Source organism: Crinia signifera, chromosome 4 (genome assembly GCF_055691185.1).
Source record: "Crinia signifera chromosome 4, ASM5569118v1, whole genome shotgun sequence".
Taxonomy (NCBI): Eukaryota; Metazoa; Chordata; class Amphibia; order Anura; family Myobatrachidae; genus Crinia; species Crinia signifera.
The window spans coordinates 95999369-96021328 of record NC_139220.1 but is presented as its reverse complement, the minus strand read 5'-3'; the positions used below and the strand labels follow the sequence as shown (position 1 = coordinate 96021328).

General features: G+C 42.3%; 1 protein-coding gene across 3 annotated transcripts in view; it reads left to right on the top strand.

Moving 5' to 3' along the window:
- Positions 1-14336, top strand: part of LOC146074185 (uncharacterized) — a 49031-nt gene extending 34695 nt beyond the window's left edge. For all 3 annotated transcript variants that reach the window (XM_083182014.1, XM_083182016.1, XM_083182015.1), the window contains exon 2: positions 6434-14336. In XM_083182014.1, the coding sequence (XP_083038140.1) occupies positions 6598-9384 (2787 nt within the window). In that variant the 5' untranslated portion in view covers positions 6434-6597 and the 3' untranslated portion in view covers positions 9385-14336. The remainder of the gene's footprint in view (positions 1-6433) is intronic.
- The last annotated feature ends 7624 nt before the right edge of the window (positions 14337-21960 follow it).

Sequence of the window (21960 nt, the reverse complement as noted above, 5' to 3'; positions counted from 1 at the left end):
TGTTGAACTACATCCCAGCATTCCCTACATCAGTTTTTGCATGGCCAAATAGTAAAACTGTAGCAGGGCATGCTGGGATGTGCAGTTTAACAAAAGCTGGAGTGTCAATGCCGTCACTGTGCTAAGCCATGCCCTACAGCCACCACCCACCTCCCTGAGTGCATATCCTTTATAAATTTGTGCCCAATGAGGATTGTGGGCAGGTCCACCATCAAAAGTTCAATCCTGCACCACTTTGAGCTTCCTTAGGACTGTGCAGCCTGCAGGTTTTGAGAAAGAAATGGGCTAAAGTTGATGCAGACCACTTCCCAGCAGTCAGGATGCCGGTGTTCAATATACCAACACCAGCATCTCAACTATGAGTACAGGTCAGCATTCAGACGCCACAATACCAACAGCCGGCATCCCGATAAGTGAGTATTCAGAGAACAGGCGTTCAAAGCCACGGATGGAGGGATTCGATTTAGGCACTAGTGGGGTGGAGGGGGGGGGGTTTAGGCTGCGGGGAGGGGAAGAATAAGCTTAGGTGGGGGTGAAAGTTAGGGTTAGGTTAGGTTGCAGAGAGGGAAGGTTAGGGTTAGGGGAGGGGGGTTCGGTTTAGGCACTTAAAATGGTGGTTATGGTTAGGCACTAGTGGGGAGGGTTAGGCTGTGGGCAGAAGGGTTAGGTTTAGGAGGCAGGATGCGGGGGTTAGGCACTAGCGGGGTGGTTAGGGTCAGGCTGCGGGACGGGAGGAAGGGTAAGGCTTATGCAAGAGAGGGAATTGTTAGGGGGCTACAGAGACCCTGTTGGGATTTTCAGACTCGGGATGCCAGATGATTTTTGACCACCAGCACCCTGAACGACAGGATATTATATGTATTCCTGCTAAAGACATGCTGGCCAGCACTTTACTAGTGATATTGGCTGCAGGGTGTTGAATTGCACAGATAGCCAAATGCAGAGACAGCAAGGTGACCACACACTCCATTTGTTGTTGCCAAAGTGTCTCCAGGCTAGCACTAGTTAATGGCGGTGGCAGGGACAAACACAGTTGCTGATGTCGGTGGGGGTGAGCGAGCAAGTGGCAGGGGGTGTACACGCTAGGCGAGATATCTTCTTTCTCATCTAGTGTGTGTGTGTGTGTGTGTGTGTGTGTGTACGTCTTTAGTAAATTTATCTCATAGAATCTATTCAAACAAAATTGAGGGTTTTTTTAGAATTGAGGAATAAAAGAGTGATATAAGCAGTATTTCATATTATGGGTCAGGTGTGGTCATTTGGTAGAATGAAGCAAGAGAAAATATGCCATCACCTTTGAATGCAAATTGTTAATGTGATATTTTATAGCATGCAGTTAGAGTGCGTAATGTTTCTGGTGATTTCCTCTAATCATTTCCTTATATCATGTTGTCCTTAGATTTAAATTTGACAATGGGGAATATCCAGAATAACAACATGTAGTTAATGCAGAGGGGTATACTATTTCCATTAGTCTTATGCCAAAAGGGGTTGGTCCTAATAGTATACCACCCACTGCCTCTCTTGTCATGAGAAGAGCCACTGCCAAGGACTTTTTTTTACTCTAACCACATGAGCATAAAGTGTTTGTCTCAAGATCCCCGCCACCTCATGAAATAGTATAGGAGGAATGTCTGTGTTACTCATTTCAGCTGTAGATAGGGTGCAATATTTAATTTGTGCACCCAAAGTCATTGGGGGAAATTTACTTTCTACTTCACATGTGATGTTGCTATGGGCAACCAATCAGATCCTGTCTACTATATTCTAGAGGGTGCTAAATAAATAAGAAGATTCTGATTGGTTGCCCATAGCAACATCACATGTGAAGTAGAATACACATCTTAGTAAATTTCCCCCATCATCTTTCCTTGAAAGTATGTCATTCTGTCAGGCAGAAGGCTGGCTGTGCTATGGTAAATTTGAGTCCACATTGCGTGACATATATAATTCTGACATGTATCATCAACATTGCATAGTTGTTCCAGCGATTGAGTGCTCCCAGCCATTATCCGTGGGGCTGTGCCACCGGATGTACTGCATCAGGTGGGCCAACCCCGCACACAACAGCATGCAGGTAAATATGGGATGTATGGATATATCGTGCAGTGTGTTTGCCAAGCGCAATATCCATGTACAACAGTCGTGCCTTCGCTGGTTACACACAATGTGTACCGTGCACCTAGCTTAAGGTTATCCTCTGGACCTCAATGGAGCTGGAAATATATATATCCCTGTCGGAGATATACTCCTTTATGTGGTGTGCTAATCCCGCCCATCTTTTGCTGACCATACATACTGTATATTCATATTTTCTCAATAAAGGTCCATTTACCTCACATAGAATGTTCAGACCAACATGATTGGTGAACCTTCCAGGTTGGTAATAAGGCAGAAATTTTTACAAAGGAAAAGATGGATGGTGGAGCGCTAACTATTTTTGGATATACTAGGATATATACTTGGATATAAAAGAGAAAAATTATAAACCCTGCCACCTAGATGGCAGAGCCTATTGGGCGCTTGAGGAGATGTGTAAGAATTGCCAAGCTGCTCACACCTGGGGGTGGTAAGTCCCCTATATAGCTATATCTATAATTCAAGTATATCCAAAAATAGTTAGCGCTCCACCATCCATCTTTTCCTTTTTCTAGATATAGCTATATAGGGGACTTACCACCCCCAGGTGTGAGCAGCTTGGCAATTCTTACACATCTCCTCAAGCGCCCAATAGGCTCTGCCATCTAGGTGGCAGGGTTTATAATTTTTCTCTTTTTTTCCCTTTAGAAATTTAGACAAGTCTTCTGACTGAAGTATGAAGTAATTATTTAATTTGCAATGATGCTGGCCTGTGTTAAATCCTAATATTTCCCAAACCGATGGACTATAAGCAGGGCCGGTGTAATGCTTCTTAGCACCCTAGGAAAAACTTCAACTTACTGCATCCCCCCCATACTGCCACCAATAACCATTTTTCAACCCTGTAAGGCATGCTTGCCTAACATTGCGGAATGGCAGGGAGGCTCCCAAAAACCAGTACAAGGAAGAGGGGGCAGCAAAGTAGGGAAGTACACTTCAAGTGAGAGTATGGCGGTGTGGTCTTAGAGTTGCCACAGCCACCACCTGCATTAAGTACAAGGATCCCCATAGACATATTTGATTTTTTGGTAGGCAGACTTGGTGGCGCCCCCTTAGAACCTGGCGCCCTAGGCAGCTGCCTAATGGTAGAGCCGGCCCTGACTAAGTACGTTTTGCAGTTTACGTAATGTGTCTGTAAACTTTTACTCTTTATTCCTAATTACGGGCGAACCAATGCATAGAGCCACATAGTGTGCCGTATCTCACGCTGCACATCGTTCCTGTAAATACTTCCGCTTATTGCGAATAAATTACACAAGACTTGGTATAAATTTGAAATTAGGGTACAAAGTTCTTCACCGTATGTATTAAGTCTCTAATGGACAAAAGGGGTGACAGAGTATATCGAGATCATACAGTATACAAATCTTGAATACAAGGAAAGGATTTTGTGCAACCCTGGCGAAATACACAAATACAATCCACTTACACAATTTTTTCTATAATCGATTGCTTTCAACACCAAGTAACCCTGTATCTTGGGAGAAAGAAACAGACCATTGTGCAAATAATGTATTGAACAGTATCCAATTTAATGGTGATTGTTTGCACTCACATGGAACTGTGCTTTGATTGGCATATAAAGGGTCTTTCAATCAATAGTAGTCCACAGGGATCCTAAGAAGACTTTAAAAAATGACATCTAGTGCAACATTGTATGTAAAAGATAAAATGCTAATTTAATGGATAAACTCACAATTGGTTGGGAATAAAATAGCATATCACCCACATGGGGTATAAGACTCTCAGAGGACCATCAGCGGCGGCAGGAATCGTCATTTACCCATCCTATCCTAAGGAGTCCGGTCGGCGGGACTCCTTAGGATAGGACGGGTATCTGACGATTCCTTCTGAGCACAGTCAAATAGACTGTCCCTGTCCGTGCGCAGCAATATAAAGGGTCCAGACAATGGGGTACAATAAAGTTCTTCATTGGTCAAGAGGTCAGGTTTCGCCTCTCCTTTTTGGTGTAGTAAAGATGCACAGCTGGTTCCTTGTTCAAGGCTTCGTCATCATGTCCAGGGGTTCCCTGCTGTGCATCTGGTTTCAACTGTATTTCCTCAGTTAGCCCTTCCTCGTGACAATGTACAGATTAATAAATATAATGTCCATAACTTATGAATGGTATATGTTGCGCATTTCAAACAAACACCGGAGGACTGCGTGTGAGAGACTGGTCACATAGGTACTAAATATGTCCAGGGGGAATCATGCATTATCCTTAGTACTATGTGTTGCGATATTTAACCATATAACTATATTTTATTATTTGTGATTGTGGAGTATGATTCTATGTGTATTAGTATGGCTTCCCTTTGCGCTCACACAATAATCGTACTCGCTCCGGTACACTCTTTACGTAAATATGCAGACGAAAATGGCGGCTATAGTATACTAGCGCAGTGATTATGCAATACGACTTTGACACCTTCATTTCCTCATTATCCAGCGGATAGATAGTCAATAGTTCAACCCCAAATACACATTATGCCACACAACGTAATTCCCATTACACATTATGACACACACCTTAATACCTATCACATATTATGCCACATCAGTGCAGCTAAACTATATGTTGTTGCCAGGAGATATATGCTCATTGCCAGGGGGTTTCTTGCTCAATTTCAGGGGTTACATGCTCATTGCCAGGGAGAGTTACATGCTCATGGCCCAGGTGGATTACATGCTTGTGGCCCTGTGCCCCCCACTCACACACATACTGTACCTCCTGTATACCCATCACACATCCCTCCTTGTGCCCCACAATCATACACAGGTGTGGGTCGTGTAGGAATATCTGACTTGACACAAAAATAAGAAGATGGAGTGTCAGGGCCTCCTGATGCTGAATGTGGCACCCCACTGCCCCTACAGATGGACAACAGCTAGCCTGGGGGCCCTGGTAGAGATTTTCAGGTGCTTTGCTCAGCACTCAGCTAATTCAGTCTGTGGCAGACTTTATAATCAATCTAAAAGCCTCCTGGCAATGTAAGCAGTGTTTTGCTGTGAGGATTTTTGATTGATTATAATGCCTGCCACAGACTGGATGTGTTGAATGGAGTCTGTGCTCGGAGCTGCAGTGGAGGGGCCAGGTGCTGCCTGCTTTTCATGCTGCCAGCGCCGCTGCTTGTGTCATAGCAGGCGGAGGGTGGCAGCACACATCAGCAATGTAGCAGAGTGGGGAGAGCGACTATCCAGCTGGGAGCCTCCCTTCTTTCAGGACTTGCTGAGTGGGTAGCACCGGCTCTGTGTGTGGCATTATGTGTAATAGGCATTACGATGTGTGGTATAATGTGTAATGAGCATTACAGTATGTGGCATAAGGTGGACACTTCCCTATTGTCATGTAGCCACTACCCTAGTTATGTTTGACCACGCTCCCCATGACACGTGACCATGCCCGTTTTTGGCACTTGCTGCAGTCCCACTAGGAAAAAAATTATATTTGCACCACTGACTCTAACACTACTATTGAAATTCTTCCAATGAATCTTACTACTCTAACACCCCAACCCTTACCCTTATCAAAACCCTTACCCTGACCTAAATACCCTAACACTAGTACAATAACCAAACTCCTAACCTAATTCAACTCTAACCTCTAACCCTAATAGCCACACGGCAAACTAAATGATCCAAATGGTTCTTATCTGCCATCAAATTCTATGGGGCCAAATGTAATAGGTTGAGGTTGTGAGAATCAGAAAGTGAGAAATTTTGGGAGAGTTTTCCAATATTTTTTTTAAGCGACAATCATTTACCCTGCAAAATCAGGTTGATTTTGCCATGTAATTGATTGCCGCTTTAAAAAAAATGGGAAAACTCTGTCCGCCCTTGGCCTTCCCCGATCCCTGCAAATGGCTTCGGGGTCAAACTAGCAAGAATGGCAGTAAACCAGAATGCCAACCATGGTTTCCACATGTCACTGTTGAACAGAGCCTAATTAATTGCCAGTCTATTTTATTTATAGTTTTATTTGTGGGGGAGATGTATCAAATCTCAGACAGAGAAATAAGTACTAATCAGCTTTTGTTACAATTACTGAAAGTTAAGAGCTGATTGATTAGTACTTTATCTCTCTCCACATTTTGATAAACCTCCCCCTACCTTTACAGGTTGAGTTATAGTACAAATTGATTAGGATTAGCATGTATGAATAAAATTGATATGCTAAAGGTGTAAAAGAGACATGTAAAAGTTATAAAAGAGACATTAATATGCATTACACTCTACTAATATTGACATTATCTTTTTATAATTTAGAATTATCTTTTTATTTCCTTTTCCATAGGTTACGTGGTCACAGATGGAATGAATTCTGGAATTAAACAATTTTACCGGGAATATTTAACACGGTTACAGAGATTTTGGGAAATGAATTGATGTTTTCAATGAAATCCAGAAATTATTAGTTTATTTAGATGTTTCTATTCTGATCTGTTCCTTCTCACAAAGATGATATTCATTCCACTAACATGGCTAATATATCTATCTTTAATCAAACAAGGAGATGGTTATGCAATACGGGGATGTGAGGTTAAGAACCTAGCTCAACCCAAAATACTTTGCTACAACAAGGGCTTAGATCATGTTCCAGAGCAATTACCACCTACAACAGTCATTCTAGACATTTCCTTTAATAGAATTGAAGTTATAAAGGCTGCAGATTTCAGCAATGTTAGTAACATTGTGGAACTAAATATTTCAACAAATAGAATACACTTCATGGAGAACGGAAGTTTCCAGAAATTATCTCGACTGAAGCTACTGAACCTCAGTAATAACAGGTTAGCATCTCTAAATGCTGGCATGCTTGAAGGACTACAAAACCTTAGTACTCTGTTATTAGACAATAATGGCATTGTGACTATACAGCCTATGGCTTTTTCTGTTTTAGGAAATCTAAGAGTTCTTGATCTTTCATCTAACCCTCTCCGTACCCTTAAAGTTATAGGTGATGCTTTTCAGATACACAGATTGGAAGAGATTTATATTGGAAACTGTAGCCTTGTATTATTTTCATCTTCAGACATTGAAAACATATCTCCTTCACTTCATATTATTGATGCTTCAAAAAATCAATTTTCTGCAATAAATATTAAAACCCAGATCCTACAGAACTTAACTTCCCTAGATATATCATTTTGTGGGCCACCTGTTGTGTGGACGATACAGGACCCATGCTTCCTGAAGGGACTAAAGAGATTAATCATGGAAGGTATAAAACTGAAACCACCACTTGTATCACAAATTATCCAGAGTCTCAGTTGCAGCTCCTTGGAGGAAATTAATGTTGGTCATTTAAACCTAGCAGACTCTGACCACATTATCCAAGAAATATGCCAGAAACACCCCAAAATACAAGCTCTTCATATCCAAGGTAATGATTATACTGGGTTTAAATCTAATACTTTTCAAAATTGCACATCCTTAAAAAATTTGGATTTGTCTCATAATAAATTTAAGCATGTTCCTGAATCAACCTTTTACCATTTATCTTCACTAAAGCAGCTGACGTTGGCCAATAATGAATTAACATCACTTCCAGATGATTTATCACAGATTCATTTTTTGGAAAGATTGAACCTCAGTTCCAATCAACTTACAACAGTCTATCTAAATGACACCAAGTCATATAGTCAACTAAAATATTTAGATTTATCTAAAAACAAGATTTCATTTTTTCACTCCTCATCGCCCATCACTTGGAGTCTACAAAATTTGAACCTTGGACAAAATTACCTTCTGGATATTTCAGAGTCATTTGCAGCTAATTTAAAAAATCTGCAGGATCTGATTTTGAGGACAAACAAATTAAGTTATATTACTGCAGATACTTTTAAAAACTTAACATTCCTGAAAGCTTTAAATTTGATAGACAATCAAATAGAAGTCATATACCCAGGAGCCTTTGAAGGGGTTGGAAACTTGCAAAAGTTACTACTTGGCAGCAATAAAATAACCAGAAATAATTTGCAAAATAATACTTTCCAAGGACTGAACTCACTTGTTGAACTGCAACTCTTTAGCAATTTCATAGAATATGAATCTTCCAAAAAACTGGATGTTCCACCTTTCCAAATCTTGAAATCTTTAAAGTTTCTTACGCTTAATAGTCAGGGCCACAATGGCATGAGGAATTTGCCCGTTAATATTTTTGAAGGCTTGGTAGCTTTAAATAAAATCCAGGCAGGGAATTTAGCCCTGACCGAAATTGACAAAAATGTGCTTTCATATATTCCACAGCTCAAAGAATTGGACCTGGGCAACAACCCTATCCAGACCCTGGATAAGAGTCTATTAGAACCTGTACAGAATTTGACTGAACTTCACCTGAATCGACTGAAGCTTGAATCACTTGACTTTCTCACTGCATTAAATTTCTCCAAACTAGTGGTCCTTCGAGTCTCAGGTAATCAGCTAAACACGTTCACTGATAAGCAACACCATTCTCTATCATCTGTCAAGTTCCTTGACCTGCGCAGTAACCCACTGTACTGCAGCTGTGACAACCAATGGTTTCAAAAGTGGGTGCAAACTGACATAAAAACCCAAGTACTTGGCTTTTACGACTTCGAATGTGCTTATCCCCCATCCAACAGGGGACAGAAATTTTCCACTTTTAACATTGATTCCTGCATGCCTGACTATGGCTTTATACTGTTTTTGACCACATCTGTGTTTATCAGCATTTTATTGGTGTCTTTGACTGTGTGGAAGTGTTTGAGTCGGCAAATTGTGCACTATTATTACATGCTCCAAGGTTATTTGTATGACAGGAAATACAAAGGGAAGAAACAAGACTATCAGTTTGATGCTTTCATTTCCTATAACTGTAGTGATGAAGACTGGGTCTTTAGTCAACTCGTTCCGAACCTAGAAGAAACCTATCACTGGAAGCTCTGTCTTCATCACCGGGACTTTGAGCCAGGAAAGGCTATTGTAGATAATATCATTGATAGCATCTACAGCAGCCGAAAAACAATTTGTGTCATTAGTAGACATTACTTAGCCAGTGAATGGTGTTCACAGGAAATGCAGGTAGCCAGCTATCGCCTTTTTGATGAGCATGCTGATGTACTGATTTTGTTGTTTTTAGAGAAAATCCCCAATCACAGGCTTTCCCCTTATCACCAGATGAGAAGATTGTTAAAAAAGAAAACATACCTCATATGGCCAAAGGATGGAAATGATTTCACAGTCTTCTGGCATATGGTGAATCAAGCCTTGAAGGATGATTAAGTGGCATGAATGCATAATGTGTACATGTATATAACTATAAAATCTAGGACTGATCAACTGTCGTAGCCAAGACAGTTTGCATTGTACTCAGGAATTCAATTCTGACTTGTCTATGGTAGTATTGGTATTACACACCTTTGTCTGAATTGCAGAGAAAGTAAAAATTACACAAATGTATAATAAAGATATCAAAATATACTCAAAGCCAATATATTGACCGTAGAGTAGCTTCCATGAGTAGAAAAAGTGGATGTCAAACCGAGCAGATTACACAAAATCCTTTCTGTGATTTAAATACAGCCACCATTCTTTGCAAAGAGGTGGATAAAGCATCAGATTAAGGGCCCAATTTAAGAGTGGTATTAGGTTCTGTTGCATATTTTATTTAGTGCCCAGCCTGTGAATACCTAATGTTGATAGTGGTTTACAGGTTGACACCAAGCTCCAAAAATATAAAATGTAGTTTTAGCCACTTACTTTAAATCGGTTTAAAGCCACATGTTAGTATCTTTTTTGCTTTGTTTTACTCAATATTTAGTTTCATAGTTACAGAGTAGTTAAGGCTGAAAAAAGACTTGTGTCCACCAAATTCAACCTCCATTATTAAAGTGCATTTTCTATTTGCTTCATCCCTTATATAACTGATATCTGATTAAATTATATACAGATTAGAATTGTTATTTGTACAACTGGATGTTTTTGTTTCTAGTCAGTGAACTTCAGTTTTAATTTTAATCTAATTTTAATCAATGGTTTAAAAAAAAATGTAATGATACTGTAATAGATTTTGATAAAGAACATTTCTCTAAAAAACACCTTGATAAATTAGCATATTTTTAACTATGCACAAGATTAGTAATCTAGGCTGAATAGGCTGAGAATGTGTTACACAGTGACTTTCGATAGCCCAGATGTACGACTGCAACCTGTACTAGAGGTATTCTGGAGAGATTCTTGAAGCCAAGATTTGAGTGCTTGCATGTCCTGTTTGGGAGAGGGCATCTCCACATGTTTAAGTATCTCCACAATTTTGCCTCACAAGTGGATGATTTGGGCAGGAAGATCACCAGGGCCCTTATTCTGGTCGGTGCGGATATATCCGCGTGCGTTCGGCCCGCCGATGTTTTGTGTCTGCGCATGTGCAAAGGCGTCTCTGCGCATGTGCGAGCGGGGCGTACGGCCAAATCCCGCATGATATGTGAACACTCCGAACAGGGGGTGAAGAGGGGCGTGGAGGGCTATTTGGGCTCATTACCATATGCATACGCCCCGCGTTTCATGGGCGTTCCCATTAAAACACTGGGCGTACGTATGGTAATGCGGCCGTGACGCACGTGTAGGGGGCGGACATATGACATCGCCGGATGTCAGCTGCCCGCCCAGATCCCGGCTTTTGCACGGAAAAATGTCCGTGTGGTCTAAGGTTGCGGGAGCTGGTGGAGCACTCGGTCCTGCATTCGATGGTCTGCGACCATCGAATGATGGGGGAGGTTCCCTTAGATGGAGGAGGCGTATTCCGTGAAAAATACACGTGCGGTCCGTTCGGCCAGCTTCTTACCGCGTACGGACGGAGTTGGCGATCCGTATGGAAGGCGGGGTTTCGCACGCACGGTCCTGGCCGCATAATCGGATCCGGCCGCACCGATCAGAATAAGGGCCCAGGTGAAGGGGATTGAGCCATGTTAGAGCAGAGAAGAGGGATCATCTTAAAGACGTTCTCTGTAGTATCTGAGATGTGTGAAATTGACAGAAAGTAGATTCGCATGTGATGAGTTATCTAGTGAATTCTGGGAATCCTTCTATGATCCTTTCCTATCTTTGTCTTATGGGGAACTGACAATTAAGAAGACGGCATGTTGAACACACAATGCCTTCATGAGGCCACTGGAGTCAGGACTGAGAAGCAAATCAATGAGACTGGAAGTCACACATCACACCATGAAGATGGTGTGCTGCATGCAAAAGGAAAATGGAGCAGTTAGTCAAGGTGGGGAAGAGAAGTGGGAGCCTGAATGGTAACAGGACAGAGGAAACCACTACATTTTTTAACAGGCCACTCTGGTAAAGAGCAACAGTGTAGTAGTTACCAATATACTGGGACTGTGAGTGTGGTAAGGCTGTGTAAAGGTTGGAACAGGGAGGGAGAGGAACATTAGCCTGGGTAACAGAAGGCTAGGCTACAGATGAGGCCCTGTGAAATGAACAGGAAGTGTACGAACAGAAATCAACAGTGTGCCACATTGAGTATACCTGGGCTGGCTAGATTACATATGAGACAGACATGGACTGCACACCCTAATTCTAAACATAATGAGGGGTGAGGTGATTCCATAATGAGATTAATACAAGGTGTGTCTATTAAATTCCAGGACTGGGGCTAATACAAAGGAATGAATAATAAAAAACAAACATACATTTAATAGTCCTCAAAATAATCACCTCCAGCACTCACACACTTTTGTGCACGGCGGTACAAATTCTGGAAACAGTTCGTAGTCCTCAGAAGATATGCTTCGAAGTTGAGCATTTACGTTTTTCTTTATGTCCTCTACGTTCTGAAATCGATGCCCTTTCAGTGCAGTCTTAAGTTTTGGGAACAAGTAAAAGTCAGGAGGTGACAAATCAGGAGAATATGGAAGATGATTAACCTCTACGATGTCATGTTTTGCGAAAAAGCGCTTCACATTGAGAGCACAGTGGGGCCTCGTGTTGTCATGCAGTAGGAGCCAGCTGCCTTTTATCCATATTTAGTCGCACAGGGTGTACTTGTTTAACTAACCGATGCAAAACAGCTTCATAGTACTCTTTGTTGACAGTTTGATTAGGTGGCACAAACTCGTGATGGATCAGTCCATGTGCATCAAAGAAAGCGATCAACAAGACTTTCACTTTCGACTTCTGGAAACTGATTTTTTTCTGTCTTGAAGAAGATGGTGACCTCCATTCTTTACTCTGTCTCTTTTTTTCGGGATCGTACTGGTAACACCAGGATTCGTCGCCTGTCATGATCGATTGCGGAAACAACGGATCTCGGTCAGCTGCGTCGATTACATCCCCACAAGCTTCCATTCTGCATTGCTTCTGTTTTAAAAATTTATATTCACTCTTTGCTCCATCACCGACCGTGACACGCGCTCTAATGAACCACCTGCATTTACCTTCTCCAAACCGGAAATGCTGACGCAATGACTGCGCATTTGTTCCACCTTCGCGCCTCATTGTTTACGCTATCACATCCGCATGATGACGCGTTCCTACACATTTTCATTCATTAACTACACGCACAGTCCAGGAATTTAATAGACACACCTTGTAGTTCTACACAAAAAAAAGAAAAAATGCAGCTGCACACACTGCTAAATGAGAATTATAATAAACTGTGCACTATAACATAGAGTATAACTGAGGTGTTTAGCATAATTCTGGCCAAAAATATGGCCACGAACCACCACCTCATCTGGTGGGTACCTAACAGTCCTAAAGTTCAATTCTAGAGCATGGGATTCCACAGGCCAGCACAAGCCAACCACCCCAAGGCAACAGATTAGTGAGAGGTTTCATTGTTAAAAGGAGCTGAATTGGTAAGAAGTAGCAGTTACAGTGTTATAATGGATGAGAGGTAATCATTACAGCAGTGGTTCCCAAACTGTGCGCCTAGGCTCCCTGGGGTGCCCTAGAGAACTTGCAGGGGTGCCTCGGTTTGCTGGTCCAGAACTGATTTAAATTATTTATGGTCAATGTAATAGGCAAAACCAGAGCTTGTGGCTTCCAGTTTTAAAATATGTGGATAAACAGAAGTGAATCCTGTCCCTCACACACATAACTAGACCGAAGGATGACCTATAAGCACAACTTATTTAATTTAATATTGTTTTCTGAAATTCTCGGTGGCAAACTTTGCACCTAGGGGTGCCGTGACAAATATTCTTATAATCTAGGGTGCCGTGATGCAAAAAAGTTTGGGAACCACTGCATTACAGTGATAAAAAGTGATAAAAAAATGGTAGATTCCAAAAAAGTGTTAGATTAAAGGCCCATACCCACTAGTCAATGACACTGGGATACCAGGGAATAGCTACACCAGAGGTTTGGCGGAGACCAGATACAGGGGCGTGGAGTCTAACTCGCCAGTGGTTTTCACCAGGGAGCCCCACATGGAGCTTTGGACTTAGCTGCACCTGACGAGCAGGTCACGGCCCCCTGCTCTGGTTCTCTGGTACTAAGCCGGCTGGTACAAAGGATATTGAACTTTGTAATTGGCTGGAAAAAAAGGAGTTGCTGGAATTGGCTGAAACTAAAATAGATACTGGAATCAACTGCAATCAAAGGAGATGGGTCATTAGGTTGAAAGTGTTAAAGTCGACCACTATTGGTTGACAGGCTATAGGGGTTGACACGAAAAAGGTTGACGTGCTTTAAGGCGATTTTGTGTAAGAATTCTGAATTAAGTACTTTAACATTACCATTTATTACTACCACTGTCAGACCACATCTTCCCCATGGAAGTGCAGTCTTACTACCAGCAAAGGATAAGATAGCAGTGTTATTGCCAGCGATGACCCTATGAATTGAGAAAAAGTCCTGATGATTAATTGGAGCAAAATAGACCTTGAGAGATTCAAACCATGTTAGTGAGAAGCTGGTGGGGAACCTTGAGCGTTTGGATAAATTTTTCTGAAATACTGAGGATCTTCTGTTTCCGGGAATTGTGTATCCAGTGTTATCTCTGTATTAATCGGACTTGTCTCCAAAATATGCTGCAATAAGATTGTAATCAATCTTAAATTAAAGCATCCATTTAAGAAACAATGCCTTAGTGAGTATTTGAGAAAATAAATATGTGTATCTTAAATGCAATGATAGAAAACTTATCCAAATCCTAGTTGTGGAGGCTTTAACATAACATAGCTAGTACCATATCCTAGCTCAGTAATGGCTAACCTTGACACTCCAGCTATTGTTGAACTACACATCCTAGTATGCCCTGTATCAGTTTTACTATTAGGCTATGCTAAAACTGATGCAGGGCATGCTGGGATGTGTAGTTCAACAACAGCTGGAGTATCAAGGTTAGCCATCACTGTCCTAGCTAGCACCATATCCTAGCTAGCGCTATATCCTAGCTAGCGCTATATCCTAGCTAGTGTCATAACATTACAAGTGTATCAAGCAAAAGTGTGTTTGCTTAGGTTAAATGATGTCACATTGGGCCCAATTCAGACCTGATTGCTGAGCTGCGAATCTTTGAAGCCCAGCAATCAGGTAATCGCCACCCCACACATGCAAATTTGTTCGCAACTGTGCACATGAGAGGAAATCGATTCGCAATTACTCCCCCACTGTTCACAGCTCCAAGTAAGCCAGGACACATTTAGCACTGCGATGGCCTTGCATGGGGAGATCGGGGCCACTGATGACCACTGATGATGTCAGCAGCCCTCCCACTGGCTGGGGAATGCAGGGCTACCATCTGCAAATGGCTGTAGGGCAGAGCCAGATTAAGGACAGTGGGGCCCTGGACAACAAAATTGTGGGGGCCACCTCTCACCCCCCACCCCCCCAGTCCACCCCCTGGAGTATTTATTTTCGCTGCCCATCAGAGTCGGAGCTGCTGCACGGGCACAGCCTCTTCATGGCACCTGGGACACGGGGTGATCAGGCGGGGAAAGCGGGGTAGCACCCCCGGAGACAGTGTGACGAGAGCAGGGCAGCGGGGAGATGAGGGGCTGGCAGGTGAGTGGGAGAACACGGTATCTATCCCCCAGCACTTCTGCAATGCTTCCCACATTGCGGTGGATGAGCAGTGGTGGGGTCCCTGCGATGGATGGGAACTAGTTCCCATCCGCCGCAGGGACCTTGCGGCTGACTGTCCAGCCACCGCAGGGACCCCCTGCCACCCTGCGCTGCCCGGACCCCAAGGAAGCACTGCCCGGACCTCACTGCCTGACACCCACCACCCATCTGGAGTGTGGGTGCCCCTGATGCGTGGGGGCCCCAGGGCGACCGCCCCTAGTCGCCCCTTCACTGCTGTAGGGTGTCAGTCAACCTGCGAGCAGCCAGCAACACCCAGGAACACTGCAGTATACAGCCTTGAGGAAGAGCTTTTCAGCTCGAAACGCGTTAGCAGATACTGCAGCATTTATCCAGGACACCTTCCCAGCCTCAATCACCTGGAGCCTAGCAGGGTGCATCCGGAGGCACTCTGCACTTTTACACCAGTGGCTCCACCGCCAGGCTTGGGTAAGGAACTAATCCCTGGAACTTTCTTTACTTGTCATTGCATTTTTTATGCATCATCATCAATTTTAACTCTGTGTATAACAGTCCACATTGGACCAATTATCGTTTTACTTTGTATGTTCTGTGTAATAAATTTATATTTGTGAACTTAGAAAGCGCCTGTGGTCCCTGCAACTTTTCTAGACTCTATTTCAGCCACAGGGTCTGCCGCACAACTGTGGCTGTGTTTGGGTCCCCACAAAAAAAAGAAGCAATGCTCTAAACAGCACGTAATGGTCACCACCGTCTCACAGTATCGTAATAACACAGCTAGGGTATGGACAGCAGTCACAGTACCGTATAAACAGATGTGGTACGGGCATCAGTCACACTACCATATAAACAGATGGGGTACGGACAGCAGTCACACTACCGTATAAACAGATTGGGTACAGACAGCAGTCACACTACCGTATAAACAGATGGGGTACGGACAGCAGTCACACTACCGTATAAATAGATGGGGTACGGACAGCAATCAAACTACCGTATAAATAGATGGGGTACGGACAGCAGTCACAGTACCATATAAACGGATGGGGTACGGACAGCAGTCGCAGTACTGTATAAACAGATGGGGTACGGACAGCTGTCACAGCACCTTATAAACAGATGGGGTACGGACAGCACTCACAGTACCTTATAAACAGATGGGGTACGGACAGCTGTCACAGCACCTTATAAACAGATGGGGTACGGACAGCACTCACAGTACCTTATAAACAGATTGGGTACAGAGAGCAGTCACAGCACGTGGGACAGAGAATTTTTTTTCTTTTAATAATTTTATTAATGAAAAAAAAAACAGTGGGGTACGGCCTGCGGTCACAGCAGTACCTTATAAACTGGTACAGAGCTGCGGACAGCAGTCACAGTACCGTATAAACAGATGGGGTACAGACAGCAGTCACAGTACCGTATAAACAGATGGGGTACAGACAGCTGTCACAGTACCTTATAAACAGATGGGGTACAGACAGCACTCACAGTACCTTATAAACAGATGGGGTACGGAGCTACGGAGAGCAGTCACAGTATGTGGGACAGAGAATTTTCTTTTCTTTTTTTAACTTGTAATAATTGTATTAATTTTAAATAAACAGTGGGGTATGGCCTACGGTCACAGCAGTACCTTAGAAACTAGTACGGAGCTGCAGACAACAGTCACAGTACCCTATAAACAGATGGGGTACCAGCAGTCACAGTGACGTATAAACAGATGAGGTACGGAGCTATAGATGGCAGTCACAGTATCGGCATATACTACACACAGTGGGTGTACAGTATGCAATGCACTGCACACACTGGGTTATGTGGAGTTATACACTATAATACAATACTGCTGGTGGTGCTACTAAACTTAAATAAAATTAAAACTTGCGGCCACTGCCTAAAGTGCCTATGAAACAAAGCTGGTGCCCATGCCTATGAAACAACAAATCTGGTGCCTCTGCCCACTGACTTTGAAACAAAGCTGGTGCCTCTGCCCACTGCCAGTGCCTTTAAAATAAAACAAAGCTGCCCACTGTAAAAGCTGGCCACTGTAAAGCTGCCTACTGTAAAAACTACCCACTGTAAACTTAAAGCTGCCCACTGTAAAGCTGTCCATTGTAAAAGCTGCCTACTGTAAAGCTGTCCAATGTACAGCTGTCCACTGTAAAGCTGCCCACTGTAAAGCTGTCCACTGTACAGCTGCCCACTGTAAAAGCTGCCCACTGTAAAGCTGCCCACTGTAAAAGCTGCCCACTGTAAAGCTGCCCACTGTAAAAGCTGCCCACTGTACAACTGCCCACTGTAAAAGCTGCCCACTCTAAAGCTGTCCACTGTAAAAGCTGCCCACTGTACAGCTGCCCACTGTAAATGCTGCCCACTGTAAAAGCTGTCCACTGTAAATGCTGCCCACTGTAAATGCTGCCCACTGTAAAAGCTGCCCACTGTTTTTTTGTTTAAAAAACTTTTTAGCAGAGCGCACCAGCGGAGCGTGATGTCTGCAGGCTTGGATCCTATATATTTTGGCGCCGAGCCACGGGCTCAGCACCTTATATGGAATCCAAGTTTCACGAGAATCCAACGGCGGGAAGGCGCCGTTCAGCCTCGCTTTGGAATCCGAGTCTGGCGGGAATTGCCGAGCCGCGACTGGGCAATACTCGGATCCCCAAGTTCATAGTAGTTCCTATTCTTCAGAATATGGACCGCACATCTCTAAAACATTCACATACATTTATGCAACTTCTCAGACCATCGAGTCTTACTGATAGAGCCATAGTGTCGCTTGATGCTGAGAAGGCATTTGACATGGTGTTGTGGGAACACTTGTACAAAACCATGTCAAAATTTGGATTCCCTCCCCAATTTATCACACATATATATATATATATATATATATATATATATATATACACAACACTGTATACTGATCAGTACACACAAATATCTTGTAATGAATACCTATTCCAACCATTTAAAATACAAAAGGGCACTCGTCGGGTATGTCCACTTTCCCCCTAATTGTTAATAGCTATAGCATAGCTTTGGATGTACGATAATCCCCCCACTTCCAAGGTATATTATTAGGTGATATTGATTTACGTCTTGTGCTATTCGTGGATGATATGCTGCTGTTTCTTTCTAACCCTCCACATTCCCTTCCTATAGTATTTGATCTTATTTCTGTGTTTGAAAAATGTAAAGGTTATAAAATCAATATAGAAATATCAGAATTGATGCCATTATCTGGAGATTTTTCTTTCTTATCTACTACCACTACCATTCACACCATCAAAATAGTTAAAACCATTTTTTTTTTTAATAAACAATTTTTATTTTTCAAAATGTATTTAACAAAAACAGCATTGATGCATACAGTTTACATGTGTCTAACATTGCTTGTTAATTACAATGCGGCCGAGAGATTAGTTATCAGTTTCCTGAATCAATTTCTAACTTATTACTTTCAGGGACTCCGCATTCTAGATGCACTCAAGAAATAAGTGTTGTGCGGAGACTGGATTTTATCAAATTGTGAAGGCACTGGATACATTTAGGGATGGCCATCGACCATTGATGATTCGAAATCATTGATGGTTCATGACCGATGTCTAATACTTTTGCCATCGATGGGGGAGAACCAGATGTTTCCCTCCATCGATGGAACAGCAACGATGTTTTGCAGTGTTTTTTTTTCTTTCAAAGTGCCAGGACACTGAGCATAGCTCCGCCCCCTGCACCTGTGAAGCCCCGCCCCCATGTTTTGATTGGCCCACAGGCCAATCAATCAAACACAATGGATGACCATCGATATGTAAAAATATCGATGGTCATCCATTGCATAGTTTAGCACTATCGATGGCCTGTTGCAGAATTGCCATCGATGGCAACCATCGATAACAATGGCCATCCCTAGATACATTGCGGAGATAAGAGCAAAAGAAAGAGTGAGAGAAAGGGAGGGTGAAGGGGAGACATGAGCTCAATAAAGAGAATGTTTACATCTCTATGTGTCCATGAGTCATATTCATTTCTTGGTTTCTGGAAATGGGTAGTACAATAGCAAAATCTCCTTTTGGCCGTTTCACAAATATCAACAGTTGGATAAAAATACAGTTATAAATTTAACTGATTAATACATCACACTGACAGACAAGGGAAGTGGGGGGAGGGGGTAGGACAGAGTTGGGGGGGGGGGGGTGGCATCATGACAAGATTAATTATAGGTTTCGCAACCCAGAGTTTCACACCTCGTCACACTTCATACAGAATTATCATCCGTTTCTTTCTTATACGGCTAATTGCCTTAAATGATACCATGAGGTGGACTCAAAGATTTTTTTGTATTCGATCTTGAGTCGACTGGTCAAGGCTCTGAATGTAAAGTCCCCATTTTTTGTAAAATCTTGGTGCTCCCTTTTCCAAATCTGAGATTGTTGCCTGACGCTCATAGAACAGTATATTTAGTATTGCCTTTTTGAATTCTAATATAGAGGGGGATCTCCTATGGATCCAATGCAAGAGAATTAGTTTCTTTGCCAGTGTTAGTATGATTGTAAGCACCGGTATAATTTGAGCCTTTTTGGGGCCAAGGTCCCATATCTGAAAGTGTAAAAACAGACATGCCACTGGGTTCTTTTGCAGTTTGAGGGAGTATATGTGGTTAACATATCCTATCAGTTTGTCCCAGAAATTCCTGACCTTGCCACACTCCCAGAAGTTATGATAATATGACGCTTTTGATTTCTGGCATTTATAACAGCAACCTGTATCCTCAGGTACAAAGTGTGCAGTTAAAACCAGTTTTAAATACCTGGGTATCCATATACCTGCATACTTATCATCTCTATATAAAATAAATTATATCCCACTGATTCAGGCGATAGCTAAACTATTAGACTCATGGATGTTATTGCCTTTATCTTTACTTGGTAGTGGCAGTGATCAAATCGATTATTTCTTAAAATATCATACACTATGCAAATGCTACCTATTTCACTATCCAATATGGACATTAAATGATTGAATTCGATGATCTGCAGATTCTTTGGAGAGGTGGAAACCTAGAGTAGCTAGGCCAAAATTGCATAGTACTTGATTGTTAGGAGGCTTAGGATTACCTGATTTACAACTTTACTCCATGACCTTCTTTTGAAGATATATAACGGATTGGCTTTTAGAGAAGGACAACTTTGTATATTTGTATATTATGCATTCGATTCAGCACTGTTGGTGCCATATACTCCGAATGCCTTATTGCATACTCCCCGTTCTAAAATACCACCACAATGTATTTCTAATACCATATTTTATTACACTTACTGGACATTGCTTTTGCTAAATACAAGATTTAAGAGATATCTCAGTTACACTAAACATATTTAATTTTTGTGAAGTCCTATGTTTACTCCTGGCCTTTCAGAATCAATTTTCCTCAGACTGAAACATAAGGGTATTCTTTTGACAAAAGATGTTTTTGACCCAGGGGGCAAACTTCTTAGCTTTCTAGAATTAAAGAGAAACACAGTCTTCCACAGTCAGCCTACTTTGCATAACTTCAGCGTATTCATTATGTCCACTCTATACCAAGACCTACCACTGAGATGTCTGCACCGGACCCTATTGGAAAATTACTTGATCTATTTAAATTTGTACCATATAAAGCAAAATATTTGTAAGTAGAATTGTTGAACTCCATGCCACGGAAGATGTGGTCTGGCTTGGAATTGGCATGGCGACGTGACTTATCTCTCAATGATTTTCATATACAATTTATAAAATGTTATGATTCTTCCATAAAGTATTTACACTCTTTGTATTTACAAGAGGTGCACTTTAAGACGATTCACAGGGCCTACACTTCACAAACAATATATATCAAATTCCACTCTGACTCTCCAGATAATTGTCTAACATCCTCTACTCTGAACTGTCCTTTATTCCTCACATTCAATCTGTCTTTAAATACATGCATCTAAAAAACATATCCAAAATTTGTCTGTACCTTATATAAGACACTGCAAAAACTCTAATCCATGCACTCATTGTATCACGCAGTGATTATTGCAATGGCCTCCTTACCGCTCTTTCTAAGAAAAGACTCTCACCACTACAATCCATTTTGAATGCAGCTGCGGGGCTGATCTTCTTGGCTAGATGAACAACATCTGCTGATCCGCTCTGTCAGTCCCTCCATTGGTTGGGTCGGGTCTTCCTTATCCGTGTATTCCAAAAACCAAAGTATTCCGAAAACTGTGTTTTTTCTGAATATTTTGTTTTTGTTGTTGTTGTCCCCCCCCCCCCCTTTTTTCATACTTACATCGTCCTCCGATGTTCATGGCGGCCACCGGGATCCTCTTCTGTGGCATCTCCGGTCCCAGGGGTGCATTGCGCGAGTGCACGGTTGCGCAGGTGACGTCACCGGCGTGACCACGCACTCGCTAAATGCACCCCTGGGACCGGAGATGCCACTGGAAAGAATCCTGAAGGCCGCTGCAGACACACTGTGGACATTGGGGGACCATCGGGGCACCACCAGGGGGCCAGGTAAGTATGGTTAAAAATAAATATTCCAAAAACCGAATAAAAACCTTATCCAAAATAATTGTGGTCCCGAGCATTTCGGAAAAGGGATACTCAACCTGTATTACCGTATTCAATATAAAATACTTCTACTTACATACACACAAAGCCATTACTCCGACTACAATGACTTATATCTCTTTGCTTATCTCAAAATATTTCCCCACCCAACCTCTCCGCTCTGCACAAGATCTGCGTCTCTCATCCACACTCATTAATCGCTCCCAC